This window comes from Sus scrofa, chromosome 13, assembly GCF_000003025.6.
Source record: "Sus scrofa isolate TJ Tabasco breed Duroc chromosome 13, Sscrofa11.1, whole genome shotgun sequence".
Lineage (NCBI taxonomy): Eukaryota > Metazoa > Chordata > Mammalia > Artiodactyla > Suidae > Sus > Sus scrofa.
Window position 1 is genome coordinate 118,639,613 of NC_010455.5, and position 15,217 is coordinate 118,654,829.

The window sequence follows — 15,217 nt, forward strand, 5'->3', positions numbered from 1 at the left end:
AGAAATGCAAATCAAAACCACTTTGAGGTACCAACTTACATCAGCCAGAATGGCTATCATCCAAAAGTCTACAAACAATAAGTTCTGGAGAGGGTGTGGAGAAAAGGGAACCCTATTACACTGCTAGTGGGATTGTAAATTGGTGCAACCACTGTGTAGGACAGTATGGAGATTCCTCAGAAAACTAAAAATAGAATTACCATTTGATCCAGCAGTCCCACTCCTGGGCATCTATTCAGAGAAAACCATGACTCATAAAATACATACACTCCAAGGTTCATTGCAGCACTATATACAATAGCCAAGACATGGAAGCGTCCTAAATGTCCATTGACAGAGGAGTGGATAAAGAAGATATGGGACATATACACAATGGAATGTTAGTCATTAAAAGGAATGAAATAATGACACTTGCAGCAACATGGATGGACCTAGAAATTATCATGCTAAGTGAAATTAGTCAGACAGTGAGACACCAACATCATATGCTATCACTTATATGTGAAATCTAAAAAAAAAAAAAAAAAAAAAAAAAAAAGGATATAATGAACTTCTTTGCAGAACAGAAACAGACTCACAGACTTTGAAAACCTTATGGTTTCCAAAGGAGACAGGTTGGGGGTGGTGGGATCAGCTGGGGGTTTGCAGTGGAAATGCTATAAAATAGGGTTGTAATGATCATTGTATAACTAGAAATGTACTAAAATTTATTGAGTTAAATAAAAATAAAAAGCAATCTAACCTAATTACAGAAGAAATCCATACCAACTAACTATACCAATCACCACGATTATTAATTAAGTATTAGTTAATAATAATAAATACAACAGAAACCCAAAGACTATCAGTAGCTATGGAAAGCTAACAGTATGAATGAAAAGAATAAAATGAGCATAGACAGAACAGACCCTAGGAGATACAAAGATAATGTCTGGGATAGAAAAGAACTTTCGAAGTATTCTAAGTAGTATCCTCTCAAAGATGAAAGAAGGGAGTTTCCTGGTGGTCTAGTAGTTATTACTGTGCTTTCACTACTGTAACCTAGGTCCAGTTCTTTGTCTGGGAACTGAAATGCCATATCAAGCCACTGCACACTGTGGGCCAAAAAAAAAAAAAAAAAAAAAAAGGTGAAAAACATACTGCTTCCAAAAATGCCCATAATACTAGAATGGGCTGCCATGAAAAGAAAGAACCAATGAAAGAATAAGAGTTCTCACAGGTAGTCTCTTTTTAATTTAAAAGTAGTGAAGGAGTTCCAGTTGTGGCTCAGCAGTAACAAACTGATCAGTATCCATGAGGACATGGATTCAATCCCTGGCCTCACTCAGTGGGTTAAAGATCCAGTGTTGCTGTAAGCTGTGGTGTAGGTTGCAGACATGGCTCAGATCTGGTGTTGCTGTGGCTGTAGTTTAGGCTGTAGCTCTGATTCAGCCCTTAGCTTGGAAACCTCCGTCTGCCCCAGGTGCAGCCCTAAATTTTTTTTTTAATTTTTAAATAAATAAATAAAAGTAGTGAAGAATGCTGGGTGTGGTGCTGGGTGCACTTGGGAGGCTGAGGCAGGAGGATGTGGAAGGAGCTGAGGAGCCCAGCAGCTCTGAGCTGTAATGCACTATGCCAAATGGGTGCCTGCACTAAGTTCAGCATCAATATGGTTACCTGCCAGGAGCAGGGAATCACCAGCATCCACTAAAAGTGAACAACAAATGGGAAGATTGATATAAGGGAAAAAAAAGAATTAATAGAAAATTATTTTCCTGACCTGAAAGAAAGACTTCAATGAAATAACTGAAAGAGCTCACCAGGGTCAAACAAGAAAAATAAAAAGGACAAAACACCCAGAAATACAGAAATCCCGAAATTCCCCAAATAAAAACATTGTCCCAAAGCTTCCAGAAAGAAAAAAAAAAAAAACAGGATCCCTACAAAATAAAATGAATTACCCTGTCATGAACAACACTTTAATCTAGAAGAACAGGAAACAATACTTTCAAACTTCAACTGTAATTCAAATATGGGGTAGAATAAATATGCTTTAAATATATGAGGACTCAAAATTTTCAGAAAATATAAATTCTTGAAAAAGAGTTTCCAAACATACTTCAGAAAAATAAAATGAAAATACAAAAATATAGAGTGGCAAAAAATACATGAGAGAATATTAAACCAAGAAATAAATAAAACATTTAGCTAGGCTGAAAAGATTGTTGGCAATTGGCTGTACGGTTTAATGCAAGCTGTAAGGATTAAGTTCTTTAAAAAGGAGAGACATAATATTAAGAACAATAGGTAACAACCTGAAACTAATCAGTGATTTCAATAATACATGAAAGATGAAGAGAGGAAATTCAGCAATAAAAGGTGCAAAGAGCCTTAACTATTTTAGGAAGGAAAAAATAATAGGAACTAATAAATCTTCAGTATTGATAGAAAGATTATAATTTCTTTTGAATTTAAGAATAAATAACAAAATAATTAAAATTTATATATAATATAAATAAATTGAGGAAAAAAGGAAAATCCAATAAAACCAAAGAAAGAGTGGAAAGACAAAAAGAATACCTACCATATGATCTAGGTGTTCCATTTCTAGGCATCTAACCAAGAGCTACCCAAGAGAAAAGAAAGCAGATGACCATTCCAAGAACACATATGTTCATGGCAGCTTTACATGCAGTAGTCCTAAACTGGAAATGATTCAAATATTTATCAACAGGTAAATGTACATATAGTTTGAGTAGATACATACAATAGAATATTACATTTAGAGATAAAAATCCAAGGTCAGCAAACCATTCTACACCTGCAACTTGTTTTTGTACAGCTGATGAACAAAGAATGGCTTTCACATTTTTTAATGTAAAAATCAAGAAAAAAATTTTTAAAAATCAAGGTTGAAAATTAATTAGCTAGCATCTATCTCAAGTTAGGAAAAGAATACCAAAATAAACCCTCAAAAATAGAAATAAATAAATAAACTTAAATACAAGATTTAAAACTTAAGCAGGTGGAGATGCAAAATACAATATCTAAATTAAAAAATTCATTGGAAGCAACCAACAGCAGAATACAGGAGACAGAAGAACAAATAAGCGAAGTGGAGGACAGACTAGTGGAAATCACGGATGTGGAACAGAAAAAAGATTGAAAAGAAATGAAGACAGTCTCAGAGAACTCTGGGACAACATTAAATGCACCAACATCCGTATTATAGGGGTGCCAGAAGGAGAAGAGGGAGAGAAAGGGACAGAAAAAATATGTGAAGAGATAATAGCCAAAAACTTCCCTAACATGGAAAAGCAACCACTCACTCAAATCTAGGAAACACAACGAGTACCATATAAAATAAACCAAATAGCCAAAGCAATCCTAAGACACATATTAATCAACCAACCAAAATTAAAGACAAAGGAAAATATTTATTTATTTATTTATTGTCTTTTTATGGCCACACCTGCAGCACATGGAGGTGCCCAAGCTAGGGGTGTAATTGGACCTGCAGCAACAGGCCTGTGCCACAGCCACAACAATGTCAGATCTGAGCCGTGTCTGCGACCTACACCACAGCTCTTGGCAACACCAGATTCTTAAAGCACTAAGCGAGGCCAGGGATCGAACCCACAACCTCATGGTTCCTAGCCAGATTCAATTCTGCTGCACCACGACAGGAACTCCCCAAAATAAAATATTGAAAGCAACTAGGGAGAAGAAGCAAATACTATACAAGGAACCCCAATAGGGTTATCAGCAGATTTTACAACAGAAACTCTGTAGCCCAGAAGGCGGTGGCATGATATACTTAAAGTGATGAAAGGGAAAAACTACCACCAAGATGACTTTACCCAGCGAAGATTTCATTCAGATTTGAAGGCGATATCAAAAGCTTTATAGACAATCAGGAGTTCCTGTCGTGGATCAGTGGAAATGAATCCAACTAGGAACCATGAGGTTGTGGGTTCCATCCCCAGCCTTGCTCAGTGGGTTAAGGATCCAGCATTGACATGAGCTGTGGTGTAGGTTGCAGACGAGGCTAGGATCCCACATTGCTGTGGCTGTGGTGTAGGCCAGCAGCTACGGCTCCAATTAGACCCCTAGTCTGGGAACCTCCACATACTGTGGATGTGGCCCTAAAAAGACAAAAAAAAAAAAAGACCCCCCCCCAAAAAAAACTCTTTATGGACAAGCAAAAAAAGGGAATTCAGCAACACTAAACCAGCTTTACAACAATATTAAAGAAAAGTCTTTAGAAAGAAAAGTCTGCAACTAGATACAAAAAATACTACAAGTTATAAGGATCACCAGTAAAAGCATATATACAGTAAGTTAGGGAATCATCCACATACAAATATGCTACCAAAATCAGAAATAGTGAGAAGAGGAGGGTACAAATGCGGGACACTGGAGATGCACTTGTAATTAAGAGACTGTCAACCTAAAACAATCTTTTATGTGTGTGTGTATGTATATATGCATATGTGTGTATATATATATGTATATGTATGTATATATACTCCTATAACAAAACCTCAGGGCAACTGCAAATAAAAAATCTGTAATTGATACACACACAGATGAGAAAAATCAACTCAAATACAATGCTAAAGATGGTCATCAAACAACAGGAGAGAACAAGAGAAGAAGGGAAGAAAAAAGAGCAGCAAAAACAAATCCAAAACAGTTCATAAAGTGGCAATAAGAACATACATATCAATCTTTAACTTAAATGTAAATGGACTAAATGCCCCAACCAAAAGACAGAGACTGGCTGAATGGATACATATACACTGTCTTCAAGAGACCCACTTCACTTCTAGGGACACATACAAATTGAAAGTGAGAGGGTGGAAGAAAATATTCCAGGCAAATGGGAATCAAAAGAAAGGTGGAGTAGCAATACTCATATCAGACAAAATAGACCTTAAAATAAAGAATATTTTAAGAGACAAGGAATAACATTAAATAATGATCAAAGGATCAATCCAAGAAGAAGATAAAAAATTTTGAATATATATGTACCCAACATAGGATCACTACAATATGTAAGGCAACTGCTAACAACCTTAAAAGGAGAAATTAATAACAACACAAGAATAGTGGGGGACTTTAACACCCCACTTACAGCAATGGACAGATTATCGAGATAGGAAATCAATAAGGAAACACAAGCCCTGAATGAAGCATTAGACCAGATGGACTTAATAGATATTTACAGGACATTCCATGCAAAAGCAGGAGAATGCACATTCTTCTCAAGTGCACATGGAACATTCTTTAAGATTGATCACATCCTGGGCCACAAATCAAACCTCAGTAACTTTAAGAAAATTGAAATCATAAAAGCATCTTTTTTGACCACAATGCTATATGACTGGAAATCAACAAAAAGAAAAAACTGAAAAAAACACAAACATGTGGACACTAAATAATATGCTACTAAAAAACCAGTGGATCACTGAAGAAATCAAAGAGGAAATTTTAAAATACCTAGAAGCAAATAACAACAAAGACATGACACTCCAAAACCTATGGGATGCAGCAAAAGCCATTCTAAGAGGAAAGGCTATAGCAATACAAGCCCACCTCAGGAAACAAGAAACAGCTCAAATAAACAAGATGACTTTATATCTAAAGCAGCTAGAGAGAGAAGAAGAGACAAGACCTAAAGTTAGCAGAAGGAAAAGCATCATAAAGATCAGAGCAGAAATCAATGAAATAGAAACAGAAAACCAAAGAAAAGATCAATGAAATGAAAAGCTGGTTCTTTGAAAAGATCAACAAAATTAATAAACCCTTAGCCAGGCTTATCAAGAAAAAAAGAGAGAGGACTCAAATCAATAAAATTAAAGATGTAGGAGAAGATACAGTAGACATCACAGAAATACAAAGGATCATAAGAGACTACTACATGCAACTATATGCCAATAAAATGGAAAACCTAGAAGAAATGGACAAAGTCTTAGAAAAGTACAATCTTCCAAGACTAAACCAAGATGAAATAGAAAAAATGAACAGACCAATCACAAGAACTGAAATTGAAACTGTGATTAAAAAACTTCCAACAAACAAAAGTCCAGGACCAGATGGCTTCACAGGCAAATTCTACCAAACATTTAGAGAAGAGCTAACATCTATCCTTCTGAAACTATTCCAAAAAATTGAAGAGGAAAGAACATTCCCAAAATCATTCTATGAGGCCACCATCACCCTGATACCAAAACCAATGATAACACAAAAAAAGAAAATTACAGGACAATTTCACTGATGAACATAGAAATAAAAATTCTCAGCAAAATACTAGCAACCTGAATCCAACAAGACATTAAAAGGATTGTACATCATGATCAATCAAGTGGGATTTATCCCAAGGATGCAAGGATTCTTCAATATCCACAATTCAACGAGGGAGATACACCACATTAACAAACTGAGGAATAAAAACCATACACGATCCTCTCAATAGATGCAGAAAAAGCCTTTCACAAAATCCAACACCCATTTCTAACAAAAACCCTTCAGAAAGTGGGCATAGAGGAAACCTACCTCAACATAATAAAGGCCATATATGACAAACCCAGAGCTAACAATATTCTCAATGGTGAAAAGCTGAACAAATTCCCGCTGAGATCAGGAACAAGACAAGGATGTCTGCTCCACTACTACTATTCAACATAGTTTTGCAAGTCCAAGCCATGGCAATCAGAGAAGTAAAAGAGATAATAGGAATCCAAATTGGAAAGGAAGAAGTAAAACTATCACTATTTGCAGATGACATGATACTATACCTAGAAAATCCTAAAAAAATACTGCCAGAAAACTGTCAGAGCTCATCGATGAATTTGGCAAAGTCGCAGGTACAATATTAATACACAGAAATCGATGGCATTTCTATATACTGACAATGAAAGAGCAGAAAGAGAAATTAGGGAAGCAATCCCGTTTACCATCACATCCAAAAGAATAAAATACCTAGGAGTAAACCTACCTAAAGAGACACAAGACCTGTACTCTGAAAACTATAAGACACTGATGAAAGAAATCAAAGACGACACAAACAGATGGAAAGACATACCATGCTCTTGGATTGGAAGAATCAATATTAACAAAATTACTATACTACCCAAGGGTATCTTCAGAATGATTGCAATCCTTATCAAATTACCAAGGAAATTTTTCACAGAACTGGAACAAAATATCTTAAAGTTTGTTTGGAAGCACAAAGACCCAGAACAGCCAAAGCAATCCTAAGAAAGAAAAATGAGCTGGAGGAATCAGGCTCTTTGACTTCAGACTATACTACAAAGCTACAGTCATCAAAAGCATATGGTACTGGTACAACAACAGAAATACAGATAAGTGGAACAGGATAGAATTAAACCCACACACCTACAGCCAACTAATCTGTGACAAAGGAGGCAAGAATATACAATGGAGAAAAGACAGCCTGTTCGATAAGTGGTGCTGGGAAAACTGGACAACTACATGTACAAGAATGAAATTAGAACACTTCCTAACACCACACACAAAAATAAACTCAAAATGAATTTAAGAATTAGATGTAAGACCAGATACTATAAATCTCTTAGAGGAAAACATAGGGCAAACACTCTCCAATATAAACGACAGCCACATCTTCTCAGATCCATCTCTTAGAGTAATGATAGTAAAAACAAAAATAAACAAATGGGACTTCATTAAATTTAAAAGTGTCTGCACAGCAAAGGAAACCCTAAACAAAAGAAAAAGACAACCCACAGAATGGGAGAAAATATTTGCAAATGAAGCAACTGACAAGGGATTGGGCATAAGATCTAAACAGGCAATTCTCCAAAGAAGATATACAGAAGGCCAAAAAGCACATGAAAAGATGTTCAACATTACTCATTATTAGAGAAATGCAAATCAAAACCACATGAGGCACAACCTTACACCAGCCAGAATGGCCATTATCCAAAAGTCTACAAACAATAAGTGCTGGAGAGGGTGAGGAGAAAAAGAAACCCTAGTACACTGCTAATGGGAATGTAAATTGGTGCAACCACTGTGGAAAACAGTATGGAGATGCCTCAGAAAACTCAAAATAGAATTACCATTTGATCCAGCAATCCCACTCCTGGGCATCTATCCAGAGAAAACCATGACTCAAAAAGACATTACTCCAAGTTTCATTGCAGCACTATGTACAATAGCCAAGACATGGAAACAATCTAAATGCACGTCTACAGAAGAGTGAATAAAGAAGATGTGGGACGTATACACAATGGCTTATTACTCATCCATTACAAGAAAAGAAGCAAGGGCATTTGCAGCAACATGGATGGACCTTGAAATTATCATACTAAGTGAAGTTAGACAATGAGACACCAACATCAAATTCTATCACTTACATGTGGAATCTAAAAAAAAGACACAATGAACTTATTTGCAGAATAGATACTGACTCGCAGACTTTGAAAACCTTATGGTTTCCAAAGGGAACAGGTTGGGGGGGGGGGATTGGCTGGAGGTATGTGATGGAAAAGGTTTAAAATTGGGTTGTGATGATCATTGTACAACTATAAATGTAATAAAATAATTGAGTATTAAAAATATATAATTCTAGTCTTTTACACACTTATTACAAAAAAATGAGAAACACATATATCATTTTATAAAAGTGGATATAACCTTAATAACCCAGTAACTTGTCAGGGGCTGGAAAGAATTATAAGCATAGATGCAAAACTTGTTTAAAAATATTAGCAAAGAGGGAGTTCCCGTCATGGCTCGGTGGTTAATGAATCTGACTAGGAACCATGAGGACGGTGATTTGATCTCTGGCTTAGCTCAGTGGGTTAAGGATCTGGCGTTGCCGTGAGCTGTGGTGTGAGTAACAGATGTGGCTCAGATCCCACGTTGCTGTGGCTCTGGTGTAGGCCAGTGGCCACAGCTCTGATTAGACCCCTAGCCTGGGAATTTTCATGTGCTGCAGGTGCAGCCATAGAAAAGACAAAAAAGACACCAAAAAAATATACATATATATATATTAGCAAAGAAAATCTAGGTATATACAAAATGTAATATTGTATTTGCTACAGGAATGTAATTTTGTTTTAGCTTTGAAAAAGCCCATCAAGAGTTCTGTTTTGGGAGACAGGATTAAGATGGTGGAATAGAAGGACTGGAGCTCAACTTCTCTCCTAAAAACAACAAAACTCACAACTAAAGACTGAGCAATCTCCACCCAAATGGACTGGAAACCTTAAAAAAGATACCCTACTCCAGAAGAAAAAGAGGAGGCCACATCAAGAGGTAGGAGGGGCGATTTCATGATATAAACAACCCCATACCTCCCAGGTGGGAAGCTCCACAGACTGAAAACTAACTGGTTCACAGACTCACCTACAGGAGTGAGAGTTCTGAGCCCCACATCAAACCCTCACATGCGGGGATCTGACACTGGGAGAAAGAGCCCCTGGAGCATCTGGCATTGAAGGCCAGTGAGGCTTGTGCGCAGGAGCTCCACGGGACTGGGGGAAACGGAGACCCCATTCTTAAAAGGCGCACATGGACTTTCATTTGCACTGGGTCCCAGGGCAAAGCAAAGTCTCCAAGGGAATCTGGGTCAAACCTGACTGCAGTTCTTGGAGGACATCCTGGGAAAACGGGTGAATGTGGCTTGTTGTGAGGAAAGGATATTGGAAGCAAAGCTATCGGGAATATTCAGCAGCGTGCCTTTCTCTGGAGGTGGCCATTTTGGGAAAATCTGGCCCCACCTGTCAGACAGTGCTGAGAAGCCCCAGGGCAAACAACAATCCAGGTGGGATCACAGCCCTGCCCCTCAGTAAACAGGCTACCTAAAGACCCCTCAGGCACACAGCTGCCTCTAATCCCACCCAGAGACTAAGCCCCACCCACCAGAGGGATTAGAATCAGTTCCACCTACAAGTGGGCAGGCATCAGCCCCTCCCATCAGGAAGCCTACACCAAGCCCCCATACTGAGTGCAGCCACAAGGGGGTCAGACACCAGAAGTAAGAGAGTACAACCCTATAAGTAAGTAAGTAATAGTACAACCCTATTATCTGTAAAAAGGTCACCACACCAAAAACCTATAAAAATGAAAAGACAGAGAACTATAACTCAGATGAGGGAGAAAGGAAAAACCCCAGAAAATCAGATAAGTGATGAGGAGATTCTCAGCCTCCAGGAAAAAGACTTTAGATTGTTGATGCTGAAGATGATGCAAGACATTGGAAATAAACTGGAGGCAAGGATGGATAACTTACAGGAAACACTGAGCAAAGAGATACAAGATATAAAACTTAAGCAAGAAGAGATGCAAAATACAATAACTGAAATAAATTCACTAGAGGCAGCTAACAGCAGAATACAGGAGGCAGAAGAATGAATAAGCGAGGTGGAGGACAGATTAGTGGAAATTACAGAGACAGAACAGAAGAGAGAAAAAAGATTGAAAACAAATGAAGGGAGTTCCCATCGTGGCGCAGTGGTTAACAAATCCGACTAGGAACCATGAGGTTACGGTTCGGTCCCTGCCCTTGCTCAGTGGGTTAACAATCCGGCGTTGCTGTGAGCTGTGGTGTAGGTTGCAAACTCAGCTCAGATCCCGCGTTGCTGTGGCTTTGGCATAGGCCGGTGGCTACAGCTCTGATTAGACCCCTAGCCTGGGAACCTCCATATGCCGCAGGAGCAGCCCAAGAAATAGCTAAAAAAAGACAAAAAAAAAAAAATGAAGAGAGTCTCAGAGAACTCTGGGACAACATGAAATGCAACAACATCCATATTATAGGGGTACCAGAAGGAGAAGAGAGAGAGAAGGGGACAGAAAAAATATTCCAAGAGATAATAGCCAAAAACTTCCCTAACATGGGAAAGGAACCATTCACTCAAATCCAGGAAGCACAACGAGTTCCATATAAAATAAACCCAAAGAGGAATACACCAAGACACATATTAATCAAACTGACTGAAATTAAAGACAAAGAGAAAATCTTGAAAGCAGCTAGGGAAAAGAAACAAGTAACATACAAGGGAACCCCAATAAGGTTATCGGCAGATTTTTCAGCAGAATCTCTGCAGCCCAGAAGGGAGTGGCATGATATACTTAACGTGATGAAAGGAAAAAACCTCCAACCAAGATTACTCTACCCAGCAAGGCTCTCATTTAGATTTGAAGGAGAAATCAACACCTTCACAGATAAGCAAAAGCTGAGAGAATTCAGCAACACTAAACCAGCCTTACAACAAATACTAAAGGAACTTCTCTAGGCAGAAAAGAAAAGACAGCAACAGGAAACAAAAATTCCACAAATGACAAGGCTCACCAGTAAAGGTATATATACAGTAAAGATACGAAATCATCCATACACAATTATGCCACCAAAATCAGGAATCATGAGAAGTGGTGGGTACAAACGCAGGACACTGGAGATGAACTTGCAATTAAGAGAACAACAACTTAAAACAATCTCATGTACATATTGACTCTTATATCAAAACTTCAGAATAACTGCAAACCAAAAATCTGCAATTGATACACAAATAAGGAATCTCTGGAGAAGAAATATATCTCATGGTAAATAAGTGCATAATCCACCATGAAAGGGGTCATTTGACATCATTCTTGGAATGCTGAAGTCTTCTTAGAACTGATTCTGATTTCCTCTCCATCAAAGACTTTATGATACTTATAATTAAATAATGCAACTGTACAATTAAAAAAAAAAAGAGTTCTGTTTTGGCTCACTGGGTTAAGAACCTGACATACTGTCCATGAGGATATGGGTTCAATCCCTGGCCTCAGATTGCAGATGCAGCTCAGATCTGGTGTTGCCATGGCTGTGGTGTAGGCTTGCAGCTGCAGCTCCACTTTGACCCCTAGCCCAGGAACTTCCATATGTTACAGGCATGGCCATAAAAAGATTAAAAAAGCAATCAATATGTTCAATTATATTAACAGATTAAAGAAGATACATCATATCAATGAATGCAAAAGAGCATATAATAAAAGTCAACACTCATTCCTGGTTAAACAAATTAAAACAACCTCTTAGCAAAGAATGAAAATAGATGGCAGCTCCCTTAATATTATAAAGAGAATATCAAAAACACCACAGTAAACTTAATACTTAATGATAAAACAATGAAAACTTTCCCTTTGAGATCAGGCACCTGCAAGACAAGGGTACCTGCAATCACCACTGCTATTCAACTTTGAACTGGAGGTTAGTTAGATAATAAGGGCGATAGAGCAAGAACAATAGAAATTGAAAAGATTGAAAAAGAAGAGACGAAACTGTTATTTGCAAATAATGTCAATGAAATACCTAGAAAGTAAAATCTACAGATCAATTGCTAGAATTAATAAAAGTTTAAGCAAGGGTTTTAGATACTTAATATACAGAAATCAACTGTATTTCTATTTACCAGCAATGAACTGAAAATGAAATGTTTTAAAAGGAAATAACATTGACAGCAATCTTTACGAAAATAGCCTGCAGCCAGGAAAAATCTTACAAAACATATGCAAAATCTCTAGGGGAAAATTGCTTCAGTAAATGCAGCTGCCGTGTATCCATAATGGAAAGCATGTTATTGGACCCTTACCACAAACCGTACACAAAAATCAATTCCAAGAGGATTAATGATCTTAAAGTAAAAGGGTAAATCTAAAGAATGAGGAGTTAGCCTAAGGGGAGAGAGAGAGAAAAGCATGGCTTTGTGGCTAAAATATGACTTGTGTACTATATTAAAAGGCTTTTCAAGTGAAAAAGAAAAAGATGGACATCCAACATGGTAGAGGGAGCAGTCAGTTCTTCCGACATTACCCTTACATTTTCAAAATTCGATAGCAGTATTTTAAAACGCTATTACCTTACGTTTTGCCGTTCTTGATCAACGTATCTTATTTGTGATGCAAGCATTGTTTTGTGAACCTTAATTTCTTCAGTCCGTTCTTCCATAGCTGTGTGTAATTGCTGTTTTCTTTTTTCCAAAGAAAGAACCTCTTTTGCCTTACTGTGGAGCATTTCTCGAGCACGTTTAACTTCAAGTTTTAAAAGATTGTCTTCTATCATCAAATCCTATCAACATAACAAAATCATCAAATATTGAAATAATAATTTGTATACCCAAATCAAAATGTTTCTTTTTTATTGCTACAAAATTCAAACTTGAAAATATAACTCTTTCTAATTTGACCATTGACCAAGATATTAATTAGGATTAAATTTATGTTATTCCCAGTCACACTCGGGTTTTCTTTTCTTTTTAAGAAAGAGGTTTACGGCTATTCCAAGTCTTTTATTATAATTCATTTTAAATGCAAGTATTACTAAAAAACGAAAGGAAGAAGTTATTCCTAAAATTGAAAGTTACAAAATCCAGAAAATATATACAGGCCTATGGATGAGCTTTTTTATATTCTGAACTAAATCTTATGAAATAATGTGTAAATAATTTTTTTGTCTTTTTAGGGCTGCACCTGAGGCATGTGGAGGTTCCCAGGCTAGGGGTCAAATCGAAGCTGTGGCCTATGCCACAGCCACAGCAATGCCAGATCCGAGCTGCGTCTGCAACCTTATACCACAGCTCATGGCAGCACCGGATCCTTAACCCACTGACCGAGGTCAGGGATCAAACCTGTGTCTTCATGGATCCTGGTCAGATTCATTTTCACTGAGCCACAATGGAACTCCCTAAACTTTTATTTTAAAACAATTCAATCATGAGTAGAGTACTGACATAGGAGCACACCCATAGATCAATTTTCAGAACAGAAAGCCCAGAAAAAAAAATCCAGAATATGAGATTTTACTATTTCAAAACAAAGCTTTTCAGTTGGAAAAAAGATTAGATCCCCACATCTCATAGGCACCAAAAATAAATTCCAGAGGAATGAAAAAACCTAATGTAAGAGATGAAACCAATGCAGCCACTAGAAATAGTAAATGTTTTGATTTTTAATGTGATGAAGAAGTATCTAAGCGTAAAAAACACGGGAAAAACAATTATTTGATGCTTAAAAAGCATTTTTATGTCAAAAAACTGAATAGAAATTTAAAGACAATGGACGTGGGAAATCCGTTGTGGCTCAGCAAGTTACAACCCAACTAGTATCCATGAGGATGCAGGTTTGATCCCTGGCCTCGCTCAGTGGGTTAAGGATCCGGGATTGCCATGAGCTGCAGTGAAGTTGCAGACATGGCTCAGATCCTGCATTGTGACTATGGTGTAGGCTGGTAGCTGCAGCTACAATTTGACCCCTAGTCTGGGAGCTTCCGTATGCCACAGGTTATGGCCCTAAAAAAATTAAATTTAATTTTAAAAAATAATAAAATAAAAAATAAGGACAATGGACATAGTATTTATGAGAGTTAATAATTTTGCATATGAAGATCTTTTGTAAAGCAATTTAAAAATATAAACCTCCTAATGGAAACATGGACCAAGAAAATGAACAAAAAATCCAAAAGAAAAATTATGAAACATAATTGTTAAAATGCTTTAAACATTTTAATTGAAACATAGATATTTAAAATTTTATGTTTAAACATAAAATGTTTTAAAATGTCACCAATTTTTTTATATGGCCATACTTGCGGCATATGGAAATTTCCAGGCCAGGGATGCAATCCAAGTGCACACTATTGGTGGGAGTATTCATTGAACCCTCTAGACGGCAATTTGGCCTGAAAATAGTTTCAAGACACTAAAAATAATTCTTTTTGAAGCATAATTATACAACTAGAAATTTATCCTAAGGAACTACAAGAATAAATGTGTAACAAAATATGTGCATAGTACACGTTAGTGCTATTTCAAATAGCCAAACAATGGAAACAAACATATCCCAAAAAATAGGAGATGGTTAAATAAATAATGGTGACTTCATGGAATGTGCTGTAGGAAGCCATTAAAAATAGGAATCATGTACAATATATATTTAAATTTTGGAATCCAGTATATAAAGCCAATATTCTTTTGTTGTGTTGCTTTGTCTTTTTAGGGCTACACCCGTGACATATGGAAGTTCCCAGGCTAGCAGTCAATCAAAGCTGCATCTGCAGGCCTACACCACAGCCACAGCAATGCCAGATCTGAGCCATATCTGTGACCTACACTGTAGCTTGCAATGACGAACGATCCTTAACCGACTGAGCAAGGCCAGGGATTTAACCCGCATCCTCATGGATACTAGTCAGGTTCTTAAGCTGCTGAGC

At 37.2% G+C, this 15,217-nt stretch overlaps 1 protein-coding gene across 4 annotated transcripts in view; it reads right to left on the reverse strand.

Moving 5' to 3' along the window:
• CCDC39 (coiled-coil domain containing 39) overlaps positions 1-15,217 on the reverse strand; it is a 149,419-nt gene that overhangs the window by 15,826 nt on the left and 118,376 nt on the right. For all 4 annotated transcript variants that reach the window (XM_021071235.1, XM_021071234.1, XM_003132552.4 and 1 more), the window contains one exon: positions 12,870-13,078. In XM_021071235.1, the coding sequence (XP_020926894.1) occupies positions 12,870-13,078 (209 nt within the window). The remainder of the gene's footprint in view (positions 1-12,869; positions 13,079-15,217) is intronic.